This window comes from Rhyacophila brunnea, unplaced genomic scaffold (genome assembly GCF_057557595.1).
Source record: "Rhyacophila brunnea isolate RB1 unplaced genomic scaffold, BYU_Rbru_1.0 scaffold_22, whole genome shotgun sequence".
NCBI classification, from domain to species: domain Eukaryota; kingdom Metazoa; phylum Arthropoda; class Insecta; order Trichoptera; family Rhyacophilidae; genus Rhyacophila; species Rhyacophila brunnea.
Genome location: NW_028232882.1, coordinates 17,637,664 through 17,663,689, shown reverse-complemented (window position 1 = coordinate 17,663,689; position 26,026 = coordinate 17,637,664). Strand labels below are relative to the sequence as shown.

The following is a 26,026-nucleotide window of genomic DNA, read 5'->3' as shown; positions in this document are numbered from 1 at the left end:
CGGGTAATGTTGAAGGTCCATTCAATAGCAATTTTATTCTAAAGCTATCAGGACTTTTTCAATGGACTTAAAAATCTGTTTTAGACTTCAATTTGTCAATAATCTTGAGAATGATATAGAACAGCATTATCCAAAATCGATTAACATCGACCCAGTATAATTTCTCATCGACCAGTTTCTTTAACTTGTACATATCGTCCTGAATATAATGTAAAAAAATATTTTTTTATTAAATTTTTCTTTATCATCAATAAACCATTTATGAAAACATTACAGCAATTGGCTCTTAGCTGGAAATCATCCATTGACACCCACAGGAAATATAAATAAACAATCTTTCACAGTTTTCTGAAATAAAATTTTATTGGTCTTTTCAATCCTATCTAAAGCAATATGAACAACACTGTGGCCCGTGCGGTTCGTAATAGTTTGTAACTTACTTACAGTACACCACATTGGCGAGAGGGGTACTTACCACCTGCCATATGGGGGAATTAATTTAAGAGTTTAGAAGTGTTTGTACAGCTGATGATAAATGTTATTTTCAGATTGCAAACGACCGAGTGGTGTTGACACTTCTGTGGCGATGCGTTGGCCGAATGGTGACTCAACAAGGAGACCAGCTGCTCACACCGGTTGCCCTGGCACACGCCTACCAATGCCAGTATCATCACCAACTCCCCGTCGAGGGTTTAGGTACCATACCATCATTAATAATATATTAGTTTTTTTTTACCAAGCGAGATGCCACCAATTCAAAGAAGATTACTAAATATATGAACTTTTGGTACTACATCACTTGATGGAAATGCCACAATATTTTTGGCGTGGTTGAGTTGGTAGCCATTATTGTTCTGTATGTTGGTGCATTGGCATCTATAACCTTTTGTGTGAAGCTGCCATTATATTATGTGCGATTTTTTTGTGTTTGTTTCATCATCATGTTCTTAACAGTGGTAAAGAGTGACAAAAAATACAAAATACAGTTAGAATCGTTTTATAAAGAGAATTTTTTTTAAATATCTTTAACCCGGCGCCCGCTTCTGTCACGAGTGTAGTACGCGAAATTTCGCAAAACTACGGGGCTACAGCGCTTCTGTCGCCAATGTTGTACGCAAAAATGCGCCGGTCGATTATGTAGAATATACATGACGCATGATTTTGAAATCTCTACCATAATTTGCCTTATTTCATTACCAACGGTGACATATATGTAATATTGTCAAATAAATTGTGTTACAATACTAAAACTAAGATGTTTGACATGCCTTCGACAGGCCGTCAATCTACGCTCATTTAATTTTGGTTTGAAACATCGTGCCACTTTACTGCGTTTGCGCAGTATGCGTAATATCACTGTTGTGAGAGGACTGTGCAAGGAATCGCTCTTGTCGTTTTTCCGTAAAAAATATTACGTATTTTACGCGATCTATTGTATTGTGTGAATTTTATTATAATATTTTGTCTGTGTTATTGTTTATGTGTTTTTAACTATACCATTCATGTGTATTAAACTCTTATAAAGTGTTTTGACTATATTTTTTTGGACTATTTTACCTTTGTTATCGTGTGAGTGTTTGGTTGAGAACTTTTTTCAAACTTCAATATGGCTGGTTTAAGTGAGGAATTGGACTCCGATTACGAAATGTCTGAAGAAGAATTGGAACCATCTGACCTCAGTGATGTAGATATATCAGAAGAGCCAATTGAACACTTGAGAACATGGACATCTGGACCCCATGTTCCGATCGTATATGAGTTTGATGATTTTCAATCCGGCATAGCAAACAGCGATTTGACTGAGACTTCGCCTGAGTGTCTTTTTTTTGAACATTTTTTAAACCGTGATATAATGTTGAAGGTAGTCCAACAAACAAACATTTTTTTCCACTACCAGTATAACACTCTAGAACTTGGACCAAAATCACGTTCTCATAATTGGATCGATACAACTGTATCAGAATTATATGCATTTTTTGCGGTGTCAATGCTCATGACACGAAACAAACATTTGTCACTAGAAGAACACTGGAGTACGGATTGTTTTTTAAGTGCACCCATTTTCGGTCAGACGATGCCTAGAGACCGATATGAGTTATTGCTCCAAATGCTCCATTTTTCCGATCCAACAAGTGTTACCTCAGATAGACTAAATAAAATTAGGTTACTTTTAGAGCATACACGCAAAATTTTCAAAGACACGATGATTCCGCATCAAAATCTCTGTATCGATGAGAGCATTATTGTTTTTAAAGGGAGACTTATTTTTAAACAATTCATTCCATCGAAGCGTCATCGTTTCGGTATCAAAATGTTCGTGCTGTGTGACGTTATGACGGGCTATATTTTAGATTTTATTATTTATTGTGGTGACGGGACAGACATAGTGGATAGCCAAAACTTTGGAATTTCCGGAGCTGTCGTGACAACGCTGCTGACCGAGTATCTGGGCAAAGGGCATTCGTTGTGGTGCGATAACTGGTACACCGGTCCACAGTTATTCAAACACCTCCATGAAAATAAAACCAATGCTTGTGGGACTGTACGTAAGAATCGCAAAGAAATGCCATGCTTCAAAAAGCTGAAAAAGGGGGAGACAGAGGTAAAGTCAAACAGCCCATTGTTGGCTCTCAAATGGTGTGACAGAAGAGATGTCCACATGCTTACAACCATGCACGATGACTCCTTCGGTCCAACCGGTAAAATTAATTTTAGAACCGGAGAACCCATTATGAAGCCAAAGTGCATCTTAGAGTATAATAAAAATATGGGGACTGTCGACAAGGCCGACATGATGCTCAGCAGCTTGTCGTGCATGAGGAAATCTGTGAAATGGTACAAAAAAGTAGCATTTCACATGATTGACCTCTATTTATTAAATGCGTTCTATATGTATAAATCTGTTACTGGTAGTAAAAAAACTTTAGGAGAATTTCAGTTAGTCGTGATAAAACAATTAGTTGCTAAGTACGCTGTGAAAATCACGAAAACTCCACAACCCAGACCATCGACTAGTGAAAATCCATTGAGGTTGTTGCCTAGAACTTTAACAGATCATTTGCCGCAACACATTCCGCCCACGGCAAATAATAAAAAGCCCAGAAGACGCTGTCATGTGTGCGGAAATTCAAAAATTAATAAAAAAAAAACATCTCTATCTAGATATATGTGTTGTATTTGCAATGTGGCTTTATGTCTCAGTCCGTGTTATAAAATCTACCACTCTTCAAAACAATTTTAAATGTGTAAAGTAAAAATAAATATGTAACTCAGTAATAATATTTAATAGCTGTTTAAGTGTCTGCCTAAAAGTTTGTTTAGTCTAAAATTATTGTGCTATTTTTACGACCCTACTCAGGGAAAAAACATTATGTGTGATTTTATTACCATTTGTGAAGTGTTTCTATACTCGCGTCAAGCACGAGCGTGACGAATAACAAAATGCAAGCCTTGCAGTGCTCCATATACATAAAACAAAATGGCGGAAATCTTATAAATGGTGAGTCTTTGTATAGAATTAATTTCTTCGGATATTTTTGACATTATGACTGATTTATTACGGTTTTTTAATGTTGTAAAATAATCTGAACATGTCTAGGCGCCTAAAGAGCCATAAAACTCATTTTTTATTGCCATTTTTATTATGAAACACAGAAGTTAAATTAAACAAAAACCGTCACCGCGGAGAGTGAATTCGTCATACTACAATAGCCCGCGAGTGCCAGGTTAAGGAAATACATACTTATTTGATTTTCGCCATTTACTATAAACCTTTCACAGTGGTCCTACATTTGCGTCGATTATCTCTAACGGGTTAACCATACAGGCGGACCTCGACTTACGAACGTTCGACTTTCGCACATTTCAATTTTCGAAAAAAATCGTTTTGTTTTAAACGTCGCGCTGGCCGTGGGGTTAAGATATCCCCTTCTCGGTCGCTCACAGGCAAGTGCATTTGTTGCGTCACTTGCATCCTGCTCGCACCCGTCACTGCTTGTGAGCTAGCTAGGATAGGTTTAGTCTTGCACAGGAGCGCGTGCGGGCGTGTGATGTTGTGCGTTTTGCTAATTTTCTTCATTTGAAATATTTCACCCTAAAAATTTATAAACATGAGTGAGAAACGGAAAAACTGCAGTGTTGATACGAACAAAAAGAAATCAAGGACTTATAAAATTCACATGACGTTCTGATTGCGGTGAATCTTTTGCTTCAATCGGACGTTCGTATGATACAAACAGGTCTACTACGATATGTTCAATTTTGAAAAATAAAAATAAAATTAAGGATTGTTAATTTACGTTCAAAATTGTGGTATTATCTTTAAAGGTTGTTTCCAAAGGACACGGCATAGTTATGGATGAAATGGAAAAATATTTGTCATCATGGATCGACGACCAACATCAAAAAGATGTCCCTCTGAATAATTCAATTATTCAAGCGAAGGCTCTTAGTTTCTACAAAGATTGGAAGGCTAGAAAAAGAAGATTCTAACACGATTTTTCAAGCAAGTAACGGTTGGTTTATATTAAATTCACTGGAAAATCGGCTGATGCGGATAAAGATGCTGCAAAAGAATTTATTTCCTCATTATCCAAAATTATTGAAGATGGAGAATATTCCTCTAGCCAAATATTTAATGTAGATGACACAGGTTTATTTTGGAAATAATGCCTAGTCGTACATTCTTATCAAAAGAAGAATCAGTTGCCCCTGGGCATAAACCTTCTAAAAACCGATTGACATTGCTTCTTGGTGGAAACTTGGCTGGTGATTTAAAATTGATGCCAATGTTAATTTATCAACCAGAAAATCCCCGAGCATTGAAAGGGAAGGATAAAGAATTGCTTCCAGTAATCAAATAAAAAAAGCCTGGGTTTACTGCATTAATATTAAAAGATTGGTTCACTTTACATTTCGTGCCAGCAGTTAAGCAATATTGTAAAGTTAATGATTTACCATTTAAAATATTTTATTTAAAATAAGAAAAAGAAGAGTGGCAAAGAGTTAACTCTTGATAACTTTTTAATGGAAACACCCGCAAACCCCACTTAAACATGTCTCTTAAACATCTTATATTTACTTGATAAATAAATATTTCAAAATAGGTACCCACAATTTAATTTTTTTTTACTTCCCTCTACTTTCGAACATTCAACATTCGCACACCTTTTCAGGAACCAATTATGTGCGAAAGTCGAGGTCCTCCTGTATTGTTAAATGTTCTTTTTTAAAATAGGTGAATATTACAAATTAAACCAGAATGTTAATTTATTCTTTTAGGTTTTGACTCCGTGAGTTCTCTGATTAGCCACTGCGGCGAGATATGGGAGTGGCAAAACGGTCACGTGCGAGTTAAGCCAACGCTCATGGCAATGCTTTCGCCGGAACCCAAACCTCATGTGGATCTACTACCTACAACACCACCTGGTCAAAAGGTAACCACAAAAATTAGTATTTCAACAATTATTGTTATCTTATCTTACATTTTATATTACCATTGGTAAAAAAAAGAACTAAATAATCGTGAAATAATACGACCGCTTATTGGGTTGAGGATGTGGGAGCTCGCTACTTGATGTCATCCAAATGTTTAAGGATTTAAGGTCCTGGCAGACAACGAAAACAAAGATAGACAAAGCTCAGCTGATCAAAGAAGGAATAGGTGAATTTCTTCGTGGAGTGATTGCGTGGAAACACTAACAAAATCCCTAATTACCTACATCATATTGTGTATGCTCAAATAAAAGCACTTATGCTGTCGTTTCTCTACATATTTATTTGGTTGTTATTGAGTGCACACGAGGTTATTCAACGAATACAGTATAATCGTTGCATTGAAAATCTGGTTAATAAAATTTCATTCATTTCTTCTTTCCCAATGAATGTGGACATAGTATGACGATGAGCACACTAATTGGACTCTCTAATTTTTTTTTAAAGATATACTATCTCAGACAGAAAATACATATATCACAATGGGAAATAATATCAATGAATAGGAAATTCTAACATTAATCAGTTTACTATATTTCCAGGTAAGAGTTGTTGTACACCGGCTTAAACTGTGTTTTATTGTTTTCAGTCAAGCAGTGTGTGGAACACCCCGCCGGCCATCCCGCGTGGTCCCTGGCAGACTCCGCCCACGTCACCCGCGCCCTGCATGCTGCCACTGCCTGCTGCACATCTCTTTTCCAATACCAAACGTAAGTAATGTAGTTTTCTTCTTTCATTTTCCCCCGAGTGCATCTTATGAAAGACAATGCGGACGCCTCAAGAATCCTCATCTCTCCCCCCCTCCCGTTTTCTAACTTTTACTCGGATCATGCCATCATCTCATAGAGTTCCATTGCACATGCATAATGATTATGTTCAGGCAAAAGTACCACCAAGTTAACAGTACGTTGCAACTAAAATTTTATTGAAAATCATCAATTATTGATAATTTTGACAGAATCCCCTTACGATCAAAAAAACTTATCTTAATTTCTAACGATTTTAAGTTACGTATGGTATTGAACATAAAATAACATATTATTACGATAGGTGATACGTATCTCCTGAAAACGCTTTCTTGTTAATGTCAGTGAAATGTAAATTTACTTGAGTTTTGAGGTCTCCTGTAAAATGGAGTAAAAAGAGATTTGTTTCTTGACCTTGAAGCTGCAATTACATTATGATCATGTCGCATGCAAGTACGGCGACAAATTTAGTCTATGGTTTCGTCATTCCGCAGAATATTTTGAATGATCAATATCTCCATAAATGCGATTTTGACATTTGTCGAAAATAAGGTGACCTCATTGTTGTTCTGGTGATTTCGGCAGATTTTGCTAACTGACAATGTTCATAATTAAAGGTTCAAAATTTGATACGGGACGGGAGCATTTAAATAGTCTGAAAACATTTTAAATACCAAGAAAAATGACATTACACACTTTTTTCCGTAGCGGCAGCTTACTGTGACAGCAAATAACGTGATCATAATGTATTTGAACCTTAAGGGGCGGATTAGTGCTTTACCCATCTTAATCCTCATTTGGTCCGAATAATCGAAGTTCTGTGCATAGATCCTGTTCAAAAAACATGGTCAATATTGGCGTGTATATAAATTAACCACATGGGCTTTTTTTATGAATCTTTGAATGGACATAGATTTTCACTTCATTCCTAAAAGGTGTGATAATATTATATCGCTCAATGATATAGTGAGTGCAGTCTGATGATGAAATAATGTTTATTTTTTTACAGGAAAGATACGTTTGGCAGCACAATTCAACTCTCCGGCCTGATCTTACTTAGAAAATATGATCTCAAATTCACAATTTTTTTGAGCTTTACAAAGAGACAAGTCTGATTAGATAGTCTTTGTGATCTATTATAAAACTAAGATTATCCGGTAACATTTAATGATAACTTAGTATATTTTTAAAAAACCTTAAACGGTATATGAACGTATATTTCGAACCAACTGGATACATGCTACAAACCATTAAGCTAGTCGATTTTGTTTAAATTATAAAATTGTCATACGTTTATAATATGTAAAAGTGTCTGTTGTTCGAAAACCCCTTATATGTGTAAGTTAGATTATAAAATAATGATATGGTCAGCTTACTTTGCAAACCTTCCAAGTCCAAATTACAAATTACCCCGCCTTTCAGGACGGTATAATAATAATATTGATTATATTTTGACGTCCCACGGTGGAGTGGTCGGTAGAGCGCCCGTCTCTGAAGCCACGGTTGCGGGTGCTTAATCCAGAGTGAGGAACCAATCTGTCGGTGGAATGGTTAAAACCATTCTTATTCTAAATATGTATGTCTGTTAATATAATCTATAGATATGCAAAAATCGTACATAATTTACTTATATCTTTGTACTTAAAAGATATTATTATCACCTGGGAGGCTGTTTGATGTTATGCTCGGTTTTTGGATTTGATGCGATAATGTCAAATAATTTTTGCCAAATAGTTAGTCTTCAATCTGACCAAATATAATCGTAATGGTAGAATTTGATTACTAATACAGTTTTGGTCAAACAATGTGTCTTGGACGGTTTGAAAGGTAACCTGATGATATGAAAGATAGCTTTTTGTACGACTTCAGAGTTGTTTACGATGAAGAGATAATTGTATTGTCGACCGTCTCATATATATTGTTATTAAATTATTTATATACGTATAATGTACAAAAAACTATCTGTCGTGCTATAATATGTTTCTGCATGATAAACAATAATATTAAAATATAATGATATGTGGTTTTACTATTCCTACTGTGTATGAAAATGTGGAATTGTCGTAATTGAGGCCTCGGAGCCCACTCCTTAGTCGCCGTAAGCATTCGCTGTAAGAAAAATTCGGAAGGATTACTCTGTAACCATTCCAGGCTATGAGCCACCTTTTAACGAATTACAAATTACAAATTACATCTTAATTAAATATTCCACTATACCTTTCTGTGATTTCATCATGTTATAATCAGTTTTACTATTATTACAACGCGTGGAACGATTACTTTTAAGACAAATGCACGTTTTTGAATCATATTCAAATTAAATTACAGTTACTAATGGAATAAAACAATGCCAGCATTTGACACCCTAACAGCAATTTTGCATCAATAATTTAATAATCATTTTCAAATGTATTTATTGTTTATATAATTTTTAACAATACAACTGATCAATTCTCGAGACAATTATTATTACGTTAAATCTATTTTACTCTACAGAAGTAGATATTTAGTGTTTAAGGAACTTCTGATGGAAGTTAAAGTGTACAAGTCTTCCCGAGTATGTTGTTGTAGTGCCACATCAGAACACACCGAACATGGCTCCCGATGAAGAAATCGAAAATTAGGAAACAGTTTACAACTATTTATCGGTTGTGTTATACTTTTCGCATTACGTATTTCAATTTAGACATTGTTTTTAAGATTACTTCACTGAACTCTCGATGTGTGGAATAGACTATTACGGTCTTTGATGTTGTAATAAAAATGTACGTACCTGTAGAGTTTATGATAAGTAGTCAATTATAATTTTATGGCATTTCCGTGGTTTAGCTACCATAATTTCGTGTTCATTATGTGTAATAATAAAATAAGGATCTTTTGAACAATGCTCTGTTTACATTGCTATTGATTATTAAAAATAACAGAAATTCGTTGAATTTTAAAAATCAATTGTCTCACAAAAATATTTTTATTCATAATATTATAATAATGAAAATGTTGGTTGTCGATAAATAATTTTAACACAGATTTTTGAAGACATATATTGTATATCGTAAGATAATATTATATTTTGTAATATATTCTTTTGATAATGTATCTGCAATCTTGAAAGTCTGTCATTCGAAGATGGGATTTGTAAAAATTGTACAAACAATGTCACTTACGCATAAAAATACTAAAACAATTGTAAACCTGACCAAGGCTTATACTTTTAAGGGTTACTATTTTTTAAATCAAATAGCAAACTGTTATAATATAAATAAAATTATGTTTCCTTGATAAATAAAATGATAAAGAATTAGTAATTCAGTGAAGCAGAATTTATGGCATTTCATTACTCTTTCATACACTGTGTGTTGAATGAATACTGTCTTGTTGCAATAATCGTAAGCAAAGTGTTCAATTGTTTTTTTTTTTTAATTTACTATAACCAAGCCAAAAATAAACTTGCAATACCTATTTTGGGTCGATGCGATTATACCAATGACTTATTTGTTGTATTGTATTATAGTAGCATCACCAATCGCATATGGAGTCTATATTTTAAGACTCATTTTAATTGTCGATAGTTTCAGTATTTAAAAATGATCACATTCCTGGTGAAATAGATTATTGTATGTTTTAAAATTAATAATAACTGGACCGTTTTTTTTTTAAAGAAACGACTGCAAAGAAATTGCAATATTACAAGGTTGTATGTTTCTATTTAGTGGTGATTGCCTGCTGAACGGATGTAAATGACTGTAACCAATGAGAAGAAATTAATATTGTAAATGCCGAGTAATGTGGCAATATGTTAAATTCATTTTAAAACTTTGTGTAAAAAACATTTGAATCTTCTATATTTCTCCAAAGTGCAGTGCTAGGTATTTTCATACAAATATTAGATGAGATTACAGACTCAATAATTTCATAGATTTTTCACGTTGTATTACTTACAGGCGGAACAATAAATCAGTTCAAATCATTGAGTTAAAATTCTCATATTAACATTATTTATAATCGATTAACATAAAATGTTCATCACTGATATTAAATTTATAATAAGCTATAAGAAGGTTTAAATCTCGAGTGTGGAGAAATATGGGATAAATTTAAAGAACATGTGTTTAAGAAAATGTTATTTTCAATAGTCACGTTTCAATCATGATATGAATTAAAGTTTGTGACGTAAATGAAACACGCATTCAATTTAGTGATATTAGAGGACATTCAGCACGCTGTATTTCTTGCATTATACAGCCTGACCATTATTAATACATTGGACGCTAAAGACGCGCCTAGCGCGTAACAATTAGGTGGCCATTTGATATTATGTTATATATGTTATGTGGTAATTAAAAAGTAATTATCTAATCCAGCAGTCAATATGTGTTAATAATAGACTGAATCCGGATTGAAATCATTGGCGGCGATTGGCTTTCACATTTCTATTTTAATAATCTGTTCTGTGTTTAGGAATTATTAATACGAAAGTTCAAAAACTTTCAAAGGAAATATAAAGTAAAATTTCAGAAATGTTTTGTAGAAAAGTGGTAATATTCTTCAGTATCTATACAATATATAATATCGGCACCCTAAAAAAACATGAAAATGTTATTGGTATAAAACCTTGTAATGTTGAGGCAGTGATATCACTATTGGTATTAACAAATTACCTTTCTTTCAGGTCGTTTCTTATAAATTACGATAGTTGTCATTTTACACAATTCACTAAAAGAGTGTTTTTTTTATCAGTATTAATAATTAAATATTGAGATATGTATCTGCAGCCAAAAGTAGTGTGTGCTGGCCTAATTAATTGACATGATAGGCGCGTATGCGTATGAGGATCATAGAAGGGGGTCCTAAATATTAATTAATGCATTTTACAACTTTGATTATTTTTATCTAAATGTTCTTAATGATAAGTGAAAAGAAAATATTTGAATGTTATGTGTTGCATGTCCCCCCCTTTTAAGTTTTAATTTCGGATTATTTATGGTTTTATTTTATTTAATTGAAAGTTTTATCTATCAAACTACAAGAATATTACAGTTTTTTGTAAAACTCGCATGCATTGTGCAGTTTTATTTTGGTCAATAAAATAAATGGGTTTTAATAAAATGGTTTTTTTTTTATTTACTCACCTGAAATACCTTAACCATATTTTACTCAAATAGGTACAAAAAATTAACAAACTCACCACCATCGGTGGTTTAACCCTTTCGCTGCGAGCCATTTTCGCGGGAATTTATTTTCAGTCAACTGATCTGTTAAAACGGTCACTACAGCTAAAACAGATCGATTCCAAAATTAAAAAATAGATTACTAGATGAACTATATATCAGTTATTCCAAATGCACCAAGAAATAAACTATATTCGTTACATTCTCACTAAAATAAATCGAAGAAAGTGAAGACGCTAAAAATTATCCAAGCTTTGACCGCGCGTTCAAAATGGCGGCCGTCCAGTCTTCACATACATGGTTTCTACACATACTACCGAGCAATTCGACGCGTTTGTATTTGTTATACACAGGGCTGTGTTGAATACATGCTGCCATGTAGTTGGTTACGGTCTATGACAGATATATTACTAAATCACTTGTGGAATAATCAGTGGGTTATCGCTTATCGCATTTAGTAAGTCGTAAACTCAAATTTTATTACCGTTTCAAATTCTGAACCTATATTTATTTTCATCACCATAAAATAATGTTGTCATCCACTTATTCATTAGGATGTTTTGGAGAATAAAACACTAAAAATAATTACCACACTGCTAAAATACTATTATAATATAATTTATGAGGCGCCATCGGCTTTTTAATTGTACAAAGGGCCTGTCGAATAATCGCCAGGCATATGAACAGAGCTAGCACAGTTTCGTGGCACATAAAAAATATAAATTATTACCCATTATAATAATGTAAATATCAAACATGGAACAATGAACAAAGCCAAACAACTGGAGAGCTGTGCATCGATAAAATATTTTCCAGCATTATTTCTTCGATAATATTATGTGGTAGTGACATTTTGGCGGGTGAAATAATTATTTCACATATATTTATAATGACAAAAAATACTAAAAACAAATCTTCAATATGTTTCTTTCGAGATCACAAATCACTAAGAAAAAATACATAACACTAACGTAATCATAATAATTAATTAAAAGGTAAATAAAAATATTATCGATGCATGACCAATGTTTTGTTTTGATAACCCTGGTGACGCATTTAGTACACCCGTCTTCGCAATGGCGCGCGATTCAAACAACTGAATAACGAGTGTTCTTTTCAAAAATATATTTCCTTGTGTTTTACTTGACATTTTTATGATCTGTTGCCTGATATGTCTACCTAAAGGTTTGAACTAATTTTTAAAGCATATTATCCACAAGTGTCTCTTCTAGTTTGGTCAAAAATACGAGATAAAGTCTATGGCATGTTTACATGCCATACGCAGTCTAAGGGTTAACATTCCAGCAGATCTATTCCACCTACATAACAACTTTGTGTTAATGTATATAATATTATATTGTATTCACATAGAAAGAGAGTTATCTAATTCAAAAGTTAACACTTGTCATGAAAATATTCAGTATTTAGGTACACGGCGAGGTACATTGCCATTCTAATTCATTGAAAATATTTTGTGTAAAATGACAGCTCGCGATCGCCAGAGACGGTACTAATGAATGATGTTTCTGATGCTTAACATCTCGAAATACTTATAACACTTGGAATACATACATCATAGCATATTTATCCTGATTTTTAATAATTTTGGTCTAATGGGTTATTTATATTGGAATAATATATCTACAGGGCAGGTTCTAGCCTCCTCCCCCCTCTATCCTGGGACAGTACAACTGAAATTTGCGCCTGTTACCCAGGACACCCCTCGATAAGTTTAAGAACACACCTCTTGCGGGTAGATTGATATGATACTGCGCTCTTCGATCTGCTGGTGTCCATGGAATGCAAAGCTTCAATTCTTTTAGACTAAATGTTTCAACACACACCATACAGGAAGATTGAAAATATCAATGTTTTGATGAATATATCTTTAGTAGTTTTCCATATCTTGGTGAGACACCCATGGCGTTTTTGGACATTCGCAATTGGAGGCAATAAACCTCAAACCTTCCTTATACCTACCAATGATACTACATGAATCACACCTAATGAAAAAAATATATGCAATCTCCTTGGGCGGAATAATAAAACAAGCACCAAATTTCGACTTATAACTCGCGCTCAATACGACATTGCAGTGAACACCATCAGATATTATTGATGCACAGTGATCTCCCCTTAATCCTGTACAACCTCATACACATCTTACCTGACCATACTACTTCGGCAGCGGTACCCCCACATTATTACACTTCCTCTCTCTTCATACTCAAGACAGTATAATATATTGTCTATACCAGGGATGGCGAACCTTTTACGTACGTGTGCCAAAATTTCCCAAATATTATTTTTTGACTACCATGCTGAGCAGTTTTTCATAGGGAAAAAATAGTTGTAACAATTCTATTAAAATGTTCAAAAAATATAAATATCGAGAAATTCAGTATTTCTGTATTACTTAGGTTGGTTCTTTACGCACAAATTGACTCCAGAATTGCTCCAATCAGACGAGGCATTTTCTCACTACAGTGGTCTCAATCATTGTAAAATGATTGTAAATCGATCAAAATGAGAGGTTTGTGGCACAGCTTAAATTAAACATAATGCTTATCTTCTGTCATTTATGCATGAATTTCGTCGATTACGTTTGTGCATCGATTGGTAAATATTATTGAAAACCGAAGAAATCATTAATGGTTATGTCATCATTATTTTTTAATATCATATAATATTAATTTGTAAAACTTTTTTGAAAAAAAAATATTTTCTAAATTACTGTATAGATACAATTTTTTAATATTTTTTTTCTCTTCAACATCTTCCAATGTTTTGGCGTGCCATGTAAAATCATCTCGCGTGCCATAGGTTCGCCATCCCTGGTCTATACAGTATAATATCGTCGGTGTTTTATAAAAAGGGCGAATTAACCAAAATGCTATTTTACAGGAGGATTTTTAACTTTTGATATTTATTTGTTTATTACCTGTACATGATTATAAATATCTAACAAGTTTATAATAAAGCTTAGAAAGAATACAGTCATTATAATAGGTATTATTATATAATATTTTAAAAGGCCTAATATGTCACATTTGCTTTTTATTTCGTAATTTTAATTAATTTAATTTTAGTCGATTATCGTTTTCAAGTACTTTCCTGTGGAGATACAAATTCGCAGTTTTTACACAACAAAGCTAGTGGGGTACATATTGTATTTTCATTAAAATCTCGATTTCGCCAAAATGGTTGATTCGCCCTTTTTACAAACCATCGATGATATACTGTACGCTAACTGCGTGTGGTTATGTACCTACCAGCCTCTGTGACGTGTTGCAGTGGCTGGCCTTCGTAGCGGGCGTGAAATCTTATTATTAATGAATCCAAGACTAAATTAATGACTACCAATCGAACTTAACAAACTTGTCCTCACTGAGAGATTAAATCATCTTAAAGAGGGGGTCAAACCTGTATGACTCCAGTAGCTATGAGTTATATCATCAAGATATGGAAAATTGAAATTCAATAAAAAAAACTTGAAATATTCATTTATGATAATCTATTTATATACATTAAATAACATGTTTGTTTTACAAATGACACCAGTTTGCAGCAAAGAAAAATGTAAATTGATTTAGTGGTCTATGCAGTGATAATTAAAGGCATTAGTTTGCTGCTTCGGTTTTCATTCCGCCGCCGACGGGCCCGTGACGACGCTCCCACAGCATGCGATGCTTCTGCTTCATGTACGCCTTCTGGACGTCCGCGTAACCTCCCAGATCACCATCTGAAGATCAAAAATTTATTTATAAACCACCACAGTACATAGAATATATTGACAGGTTAGTAGATAGATTTCGACTTCTGTACCGAGATGTACACGTCACTGCGGCTGTTTTTAGAACTAAAACCGTTGCAATACCGCCAGTATGGAAAAAGCGCCAGCCGTAATACTTAAATAGCAAACAGTGTCATGACGTAGATCTCAATATATAAAAGCTGAACAGTACATATTATATTATATGCAACATTCACCCTCACAAACCCTTTTTTAAATTCATATGTAGGAAATACATATTTTAAATAAAAGCAAAAATATGCATTTATAGTGCTGAACTAGTGACTACACAATCATCAAAACCTCAAACATTATGTACCTATGGCAAAATTTAGGGAAAAAAATTACACACGGTCGGATTCAAACTTATATCTTTCATTGTCTGGGTGGGAATGACCCCAGCAAAATGGAAGCATTCACATGTATAGCAAACGATCTAGTAAATCTCGTACCTATTGGATATAATAAAAAGAAATCGATACCCATTTTCTAATGCAAAGATAATCAAGCCGAGCTATCATGTTTTTAATCTCCGATGAAAAAAAATACTTTTGTGACAGTTTTTACGCTTTTCACTTTACTTACAATATTCAGCTGTTGGGTTTATAACCCAAAACAGCTATCAACGAAAATGACTCAAGACAAAGTAGAATTAACAAAAAATAACTTTGTTTCTAAACCATTATAATGACGGTTCTACCAAATAAACACCAGTTTAATTAATACACCTTACTTACATTTAATAAACCAGTTTTCTTCAGCGTCTTGGTATGTTTTAAAGATTGTAGAGCACCTAGATACATCGGGAGCTTCATAATGTATGCAGTCCTCAAAGCGTTGCCTCAAGATGGTCAAGATTTCAGAATCCACAGCCCTATTTAACAAAAAATAAACAGTTAGTCCAATTTGTACTACCACTCGTTATGATAGTCCATAAACTCGTGTGAACAACGGAGCCAAGTAGACTGCGGCAAGCTTAACGTGAAACGTGGCTGTTTCGAGAACTATAATAATGACAATACTTTTATAATATATCGCAGGGCCACGACGGCGGCCATGACACTTCAACTTATAATTTTCGCACTCTAGCAAACACACAGTATGAACAACATGTGATGAATTCCGAATCTTCGGAGCATAACCCCTGGCTTACCCTCGCGCCGTTGTGAGATATAACAGCCGCATTGCTGGTCAAGACACATCCCTGAAGAGAAAACTAGCTGATGCATCAAAATCTCCCATGTCGTAACCCTACACCCCTCGGCCAAGTGCAAAAAATTTTGAAAGAAAATGGAATGGAACTTGGAAAGTTTTAATTGCTGAGAAGCTAGCTAGCTTTCTACATTAGTGTCCCATGTGAGTGGGCTCGATGAACACAATATGATAATAATTTTCTGACTATTATCATATAGCAATACATGACACAGTTTTAAGTTATACAAAATATTAAAATTAACTTTTTGTCCATACATTTATATGCAAAAAGCAATCAAGAACAATACACTTAGACAAAAAATATTGTTTTTTTATCATTCGCAAGCGCGAAATATCGCAAGTCAAGGAATACCCATACACAAAATGCTGTTTCCTCATAATTTTATTGGCTAATATTGAAGATGTAAGAGAAAACCTCTATGTTAAGAGATAAAGCCTGAACGTATAGAGCTATTCTTAACTGTTGACACTGTAACACTATTCCGTTATTTTTATTGGTCCAAATTAACACAGAAGCAATTCCATGCACAAGGCGGTTATCTACAACAGATGGTAATTTGGCGAAACATGGCGAAAATTTAAGTTGTATGCCCGTCGTGTGAAATATGTCTCTTATTTGCGAAGCTCGGTCAAATTCGGGTATGATCGTGAAGGAGTATCTGTAGTCTTTCCGCCCGCATCCCGAAATTTTGTATTGAAACACCAAAACAAGAACTGAACATATCAACATAACATAACCAACAGAGTTTTCTCGTTCTATGAGGCCGTGATCGACAGGCCGCACCATAGAGGTATTAAATTAAAAGAGGGGCAAGGAATCAGCTTTCTCTTACAGCTGAATGAAGCAGGCCAACAATAGGCGATAACTTACAAGAAATAGCGACACGATAAAAAAAATTCAGGGCATCACAGAGGATTTACTTTGGTTATTATATCGTACCCATATAATATAATGTTAACGTTCAAATTTTACCAAAAATTGATTACCAGCCCGCTCCACCATACTTTTTTGCTATACTAGCCTGCTTCACCATACTTTCATATAACCTGCCGCCCCTAGGGCCGCACATACAAATTTCATGAGTTATCTCGTCTGACTTTAAACCCAAATTACTAACTACTGTCAATTGATTTGCATAATCTAAAAAATTAAATACAAAGTGACATCTGTTTGAATAATTATGAAATACTAAGCCACAAATTATCGATATTACAGCAATTTTAGTAAGAGCTTCGCTCTACATTCGACGTGCGTCGTTAAAAATCTGCGGCCTCTCAGATACTGCCATAGTATAATCGTGAGGCATAAAAAAAATTAATGTAGTTGAAGTACTCCATCTCACTCTAAAAGTTAATACAGCCAACAGAGGGGGTGCTAAAAAATAGCACTTTTGACAGTTAACTTCTTATGATAATTAACTGCCTGAATACATAAAGTGATAAATGTGATATAGGTATTTATCATTTTTTGGGTGTTAGGTGATTTTATGTTGGAATAGTCTCCACTGGACAGCTTATTTTCATACAAACTCATAAGAAATACAGGTTTGATTAATTCTGTATGCAAAATTGGCACTCACGTCAAACTGAAATTACCTTCTTCGATTTTAATACGGAAATCACAGAAGACTAGGCATATCTGCTAGAAGATTCAACATCTTTGGATAATCCCTATTTAAATATCTTAATAAATAAATTAATGATTCCTTGATGTTTTTACCTGTCACGTTTGAACTGCACGTTGGCTTCGAAGTCGCACACTGCATCATCAGTGTAGCATTCGTCAATGGTCGGTACACGACGAAATTGCTGATGATACCACGGGTACTGCTGGCGATTAGGCACCACAACTTTTTCTAAAAACAAAAAAAGACATTCATAAAAAATGAATTATCGTTATTTTAATACTCCAGAAAAACAATCATTACATCTATATCTCGGTAAAATTCTGGAATATTTTTCTGGAAACAATCATGTAAATCATGTGAAGGGCCAAATAATAAACGTTTAACGCTCTGCGGGTCAAGAAGCAAACTTGAGGATATTTACGTAGTAGACCTACTTAAGTAACAAGAAAAACTAAACTTTCACTAACTTATTGAACAAAATTTAATTTAATAATAACAATAGATAAACTACAAATTGTTTGAAATATAGCTCTACTAATGAGAATAATCTAACTGCTTTTTATTAATATCACATTTCGCCAAAATCGTCAAAATTTATTTTAAATGCTAGCCTGTAGCTATTTCACGCAGAATATTTATTACAAGGCCCACTATTATAATCAGGCCATGACATGAAACTGTAAACTTTTGATGGTAGTGCTAGTTATTGCTCATACTTCGAATGTAATATGGAAAACTGAACGAAACATGCAATCAAAAATTTTCATTTATTGTAGTGACAGGTTTTTTTTTTTTTTTCGACCATGTCCGATCCTAATAGGATAATATGGGCCTCCACAGAGTAGAGGTTTGTATTAACAGATTTTGTTTTTTTACGAGAAATGGATGTCAGCCACTTGCTCAACCTATTAGGTCCATACCCTGACTCACACACAAATTGAAAAACAATATGTGTACTTGCCAGACCCAGGATTCGAACCTGAGACCCACGGCGTGATAGTCCAACGCTTTAGCCGCGCGGCCACCGTGGGTAGGTGACAGGTTACCGCATTGCATTTGAAAATAATCAATAACTAACACTACCATCGTAATTCGCAATTCAGTGTCACGGCCTGAATATAGCCGGCTAATTATTCATCACTTCAAACTCAGCATTGAATACTCGAATAAACAGCAGCAACTACAGGTCTATTCTTAACAGTTATCACTTTAGCATGTTTCCGTTATTTTCATTGGTCCAAATAATTAACACGGAAGGGATTCTATAAACATAACAGCTATCTCTAATTCATAATACGGCGAAAATTTAGGTTGGGTTGGTAGACATGTCGGTCAAATTCGGATATGTTCGTGCTGCTGAACCCAAGCGAATAAAGCCGAACCAGCGCAATCTAGTAACACGTCAGACATAATATCAACATAACCTACAATTTTATATGTCATTGCGATTGCAGTATGACAGTCGAATCTTGCATCTCAATTCTCAATATGTAAAATTGACATACTCTGTCTCGTTCTCGAAGTTAGAGGGGCTGTTACAAGATATCACCTTTTGACAGTTCGGACGGTTAACTTTTTTACCTTTTTTTACATAATTAACTGCCAAAATACGTAAAGTGATAAATGTGATATATTTATTACACTTGGCTCTTTTTGGATGATAAGTGATATGTTAAAATAGGCCTGCTGGAAGTAGTAATGTCTGTCGACTCATCGAGAGTCAAAGATACCAATCGAAATTATTTACTTACTTTGTTTAATTGGCTATTAATTTTGGTTCCAACGACCTCAACTTTTCTCGCTGACAGATTTTTCTGGACACATTTCTTCGACATCACTTAATTAACTCTAATTAATCAGTAAACTGCTTTCCTTCCTTGGCAAACAAACAAGCTATTTATTTTTGTAAAGAAATTTTGTTGTGATGAAATATCCCATTTAAAGTGTCAAATTAACAATAAAACTAGGGGGCGGATTCGGCTTCTTCGGTTTGTCAAACCCTGATGTAGATTGTAGTGCATTTTGAGAATGTTTCATTTTTATATTCCTACGTTTTCTTCGCATCAGGCTTATAAGACGTTGGAAACATTTGACAACTCACCAATACAATGCATGGAAAGGCATTTAGTTCTCAAAAGACAGTCATCAAAAGGATATGGTATTAAATAAAATCTGTTACATATCATTTTTATTATTCATGAAATACAATTCATACCTATTAATAATTTTGAATAATAGGTATTACACTGTTTAGATTTGTCTGACATACCTATGTTCATTTTGATTTATACATTTAAAAATTTGGGGCCGTTTTTCAAGTTTTTTAATGAAAAGATACACTGTAAATTTACTGTTAATATATTTCTATTGTTTTCTTAATATTGTCACTGAATTTTATAAAAAATGGTAAAAGTTTACAATATAATATGACCTGTTAAAATCGGTACTTTGATGGCAGACGGTTATAACTGCTGTTTTTTCACTTTTCTAATTTTCTTCCATAATATGTTCCAAATTGTACATTCTTTGGTGCGGCAAAATATTAGAGCTGCAACTTTATTGGTTACAAAGTAACGTTAAAAGATATCTGCATCTGACCAAATGTGAAAAAAAGTTGATACGGCAAAAAGATAGTACATATATCTTCTTATTTGAGGTTTGTGTTGGGATGCTAATTATGCCTATTTTGATATAAAATACTTCAAAATATCTTATAAACTAACTCTTGTCAGACTGATTTCGAAATTTTGTTTTTGCTATCCTGTAAAATTGTGTAAACAGCAGTTATAACGGTTTGCCATCACAGAACCGAAATGTGTGTATGACAGGAAACAGTGAGCAAAATATGTCTTAATCTGTTTATATGTATTTAATGCAGTAACACACGTTCAATGTACAAATATTCCCGAAAAGCTAGAAGCAGGCCATCAAAATGAGACCAATAAAGGTAAGAACTCGAAATAATAACATAACCTAAACAAAGATTACATAACTGATTTATATGTAACTTTAAAATATGAAGATATGTAGAGCAGCAAGCAATCGATTAACGAATTAACAAATCTCGGTGTAAATATATATTGCTTAAATAACTACTTCTATAGCAATTATTTCAAAATAGTTGACAATCAAAAAAATCATACCACGAATCCATGTTACTGGCGAATCGATCATACGGTAAACAGCACGAGCGAAACTTTCGAAACCAGTCCTTGACGGATCTTGCATTTTGAAACCTATTTATTTGGTATTAACTTGCAATATATAGTTAAAATAGCTTGCAAATAAATATTGTGAAAAGTCCCGCAGTGTCAAAAATATTATTAGCCAGATTGACATGAACTTCGAGATGTCCGAGATGTCAGATATTTTTCAACAAGTTGGCCAACAGTCAACACTGAAATATAGAATGCATAGACAATATATGATATACTATAAACAATTAGACAAGTCTAAATAGTATCTTCAAGAGTGACCTACCATTATGTCTTAAGCGTAGGGTGTTCAACCAATGTGTGCTACCCGTGCTCACGTATGGCTGCGAGACGTGGACCCTCAACACGAGAGATGTCCAAAGGCTAAGAGTCACACAGCGAGGCATGGAGAGGTGCATGTTGGGCATCACGCGAAAGGACCGTAAGAGAAACGAATGGGTTAGGAAGCAGACAAGAGTACGCGATGTAATAGACGTTGCGAAACAGCTGAAATGGAGATGGGCGTTGCACATTGCTCGCCGGAAGTACGGCCGCTGGACAAATCCCGTCATCCAATGGTACCCAAGGGGTACGAAACGGCCACAGGGTCGCCCTAAAAGCCGCTGGATTGACGAACTGGTAAAGTTCAGCGGAAATACGTGGCAGCGAACGACACAGGACCGAGAGTTGGAGAAAGCTTGGGGAGGCCTTCATCCAGCAGTGGATTGACCCCGGCTGATGATGATAGACAAGTAAAATTTAAAAAAAGGTCCAATTCACAAAGACCTTATAAAAAGTTAAAAAAAGTTTGTTGGGTGGTTCACCTTTACGTTTATCAAATAATTATTTATGTCAAATATCTCACTCAATATAGCTACCTATGCAACAAGAGACTTCAATAAAAAAAATCAACCACACAGTCAGGTTTTGCATACACACTTGAAATCAAATAGAGCGCTGAATGTAGGTGAAAAAGCAAAAATAAAATAGTGCACTAACGTTCACTAACGATACACAAACAAACGATCTCAAAAAAAGTTGATAATAAAGTTTGAGAAGATAAAGTTTGGGTGATCCAACGGTTAGCTGGAATAGATAGGTACCTAATTTGTAATTGGATTTTTTCGGTTATTATAGGTGCACACACGAAAAAAATCGTGCACAAACTACAAAAGAAGTTAAAATTTTAACATGGTGGGTGATCCAGGTAAATGGACCTAAATACAAATATATGGGTATGTACAGTATGCTACATTAAGACTGAGCTGAACAGGATAAGATCATTCATAGTTCAGTCAGAAATTAACCTCAGCTTTGAAAGGGCGTCATTTTAATTCAGTCTAACCTCAAAAACCTCTAACCATCGGGGATTTATTTTAAGAAACGCAATAATTATTAATTACAATTCTCAGTCGAATGAATAATCATTATTATTATTAGTATTATTATCTTCAAACATAACATGTATGCGACGTAACCTGATGCCAGCAGGAGTAATACAGGGCTGTTAAAATAATATCAATCTAATGGAACGTTTTAAAGAGTTACAAATTTAAAGTTAAAAATTGCTAGTAAGCTATTTTCTTATTATTCCATCTGTACAGTAGTACAGATAGAATAATTACATATTTTCAAGCGTCAAACGGCATACAACATTCATTTAAAATAAGTATGAAAAGACTAGCTGATTATGTTATGATATTTTTGTATTGTTCTTTTTTTTTGCTTATCAAAATATTTCACATATTATCTGATGATGTGTATTTTGGGTATATCGTAATATGTATCTTGTATCATTAAAATTGCTATTAAGTTGATATAACATAGGAAAATCTGTAAATCATTAAAATGTTAATTTGTGCAATTGTGCAATTACATATTAGATTTAAACACTGTTGTACTGTGTGACTTCTATAATATATATAAAGATAAAAAAATAAAACTGTAGGATGTCGGCAGAAGAGTAAACAAAACCCAGCTCATTGGATAACCGAATGGTAAGCAACTGTATATATTATATTTTTCCGCCAAATTGCACACAATTAAAAACAATTTATCATAAAAACAAGTAAGACGTCTTCGACAGCACTGGGTGATTCGATACTGTCGGCACCTTTTGTCTTGTTCTCAGCGATCCGCTAGCTTTGAATAAAAAAAATCTGTGGGTGGCTCCACGTTAATAATCGGTTTTTATAAGTATAAATTATTTCTTGCATTGGCTTTACTAACCAACAAAATACAATAATTATTGTACCTACCAACTAAAAGTAAAATTGCGTTACTTGTTTGTAAAAGTGTCAGACTAAATTTATTAAACTAATCGGGTAAGTAATAAAAAGTCATTAATTGAGTTAGCATTTACTTGGTAGAATTCCATTTTAAAAGAAATGAAAATATATTTAATTATATTTTCATTTCTTTTAATAAAAAGTCACTTTCTTTTTATAATAAACAGACATCACTATATTCCACTTTTTTTTTAAATATGCATTAGAATTAAACAATATGTACCTATTTTTTTTAATAATTATGTAATAGGTCTTACACATTCAAAATAAATACTATTCATTAATAATGTTTTTTGGATAGCACATGAAATAAAAATTTGGTAGATATGTATTTCAACATCCTTCGTATGTTTAGCTCTTGGACAATTTCAGGTTAAAACGTTATTAATATATTATTATTAAGTTTATATCGTGGCTATCCATCATATTGGTTGCAATATTTCCCACCAAACAGCTAATTAACAAATTGAATTTAGTAACATTTACGTATATTAGAAGATATCATTTTTTGGTCACCCCATATTTTATACACTTTGGCAGTGTTATGATTTAAATATAATTAAGAGATCATTATTTACTTTAGACCAAAGCATTATCGGCGACCTTTGAATATTACCAGTAGAGCAATAATTCCGGACCACATGTAAAAAATCATATTTTCAATTCTCAAGGGCAATTCTGTAGAGCGTCCCCTTAAGGGGACAAACTTTCGTGCATTTCAATTATTATGATACAAACGCAACTATTGAAAAAAAACATAATACCTAGGCAGTCTTTAGCAAAAAATGTTTAATAATTATTTAATAATAATAATATATCCCATATATTTCCACACTCCGTAGATCCATAGCCTGTTAGTTTTTAAAAACTACCACACCCAGTAACCCAGTTCCCATGTATTTCGTGTTCACTGACCACAGGCTCGTCTCCCGAACCCAACCGATTCGTGAGAAAATTTAAACGTGGGCCTCCGAAGAGTAAGTTAAAACCTACAACTCTCATAAATTAAATTGAAATTTGAAAAAAGATGCATATTTCGTACAAACTGAGACATGGAAAATAGGTATTGCCCAGAGCATAACAAAATCCTTGCATAAGGGCTCTAATGGATCTGGATTAGAATCAAAAATAGGTTAATTAAGTAGGATACGAATAGTAAACTAAGCAAAAAAAATGTGCCCCTTATCTAGGTACTTACTTTTATATTTTTGATATCGATTTCTATTCAATGTAAGTACGCATGCACCGCGTAACAGACAGGGCGGCTACTAAATTGGAAGGTATTCTGCTGTAAGTATGTACCTATTTATGGACTATGATTTGTAAGAAAAGAGACTTTCAATTTTGTATTAAAAACCATGTTTGTATTTATCAAAAGTTGCGATTATCGTAATGTATTCCGATAATCCTGTAATTTTGTGTTATTTATATTATGTAGACTTGCATAAAATAATATAGCATTGAAAACAACACAAGTTTTACGTTTTATTTTATGAATTTCATCAATACAAATAAAAAAATAAATAATAAATCTCTAATTTTCTAATGTGTAAATTAACAAATTAATGAAAATGTTTAAAACAATTACCTACATATTTTTTTCGGTCCGAATGATTAATGTCAAATAGAATTGATCGACGGACGAAGTCTGGCAACTCGGAGAGTAAAATATCAAACATGTTTGAAATCCAACAAGCCTGGAAAATCCAAAAAGTCCGCAGATCTGGGGTGCTCCACGCGAAAAAAAAGTCCAAAACTGTAAGGCCTACCGCGCATGGACGATTACTTATCATTCGTAGCATTCGGACAATCGTTGGTTTGCTCGCGCATGATCCAATTTATTACCGGCCAGTATGTTTGAGCGCGCAAGGCGTGATATACATCGGAGGCAATGCGCGCGCACTGAAGATATGCGTCCGCACCGAAAAATGGCGCGATATGATAAGAAACGTCAAAATGGATTTTGTAGAGCTGATATTATATATAGAGATTTTGTATAGATTATCAAACTGTTTTAAAACGTGGGTGTATATATTATTAATTTATAAAGAAAAAAACTGAAAACATGGGACTAGTACGCGCATGCAAAGCCAATAGGTACCCTTCGATGAACTGTCAAAAAATGTGGATCTCGTAACGGTTCGATGTATGCGTGCGCTCCATACGACCGTGTCACTTGTGCATGCTTGTGTGAGTGCACTCTCGGCCGACTACGACGTGTCATGCGCGGGCTCTCAAGCAGGGGGATGAAAGTTCCATACAGCGAACGTGACCACCTAATACTCAGTTTTCAGAATAGATAGTAGCACGGTCACACACGAAGTCGCATGATACAAGGCCATTTCAATGACCAATCAGAGCTCACCCATGGTCCAGCCAATCAACATTCGAGCTTTCGATCAGTCTTTTCAAATATCATGTCAATTCTACATGATATTTTCAAAACAAAAGCAGTCGTCCAAGTGTCAAGTGTCAGAATAATATTGCTGTTCGGCGTTTTT

General features: G+C 34.0%; 2 protein-coding genes across 2 annotated transcripts in view; one reads left to right on the top strand and one right to left on the bottom strand.

The window, feature by feature from the left end:
* Window positions 1–12,418, top strand: part of Marf1 (meiosis regulator and mRNA stability factor 1-like protein) — a 58,469-nt gene extending 46,051 nt beyond the window's left edge. The window contains exons 24-27 of the mRNA XM_085950054.1: window positions 549–696; window positions 5,281–5,435; window positions 6,083–6,203; window positions 7,249–12,418. Coding sequence (XP_085806180.1) covers window positions 549–696; window positions 5,281–5,435; window positions 6,083–6,203; window positions 7,249–7,289 — 465 coding nt within the window. The 3' untranslated portion in view covers window positions 7,290–12,418. The remainder of the gene's footprint in view (window positions 1–548; window positions 697–5,280; window positions 5,436–6,082; window positions 6,204–7,248) is intronic.
* A 2,488-nt stretch (window positions 12,419–14,906) lies between these two features.
* Window positions 14,907–21,377, bottom strand: ND-PDSW (NADH dehydrogenase (ubiquinone) PDSW subunit). Its single transcript, XM_085950040.1, has 4 exons — window positions 21,187–21,377; window positions 18,136–18,271; window positions 15,938–16,074; window positions 14,907–15,149 (listed from the first exon to the last, which is right to left on the bottom strand). Exons 1-4 carry the CDS (start codon window positions 21,269–21,271, stop codon window positions 15,028–15,030), a joined length of 480 nt encoding a protein of 159 aa, XP_085806166.1. The 5' UTR covers window positions 21,272–21,377; the 3' UTR covers window positions 14,907–15,027.
* Window positions 21,378–26,026: the final 4,649 nt, after the last annotated feature.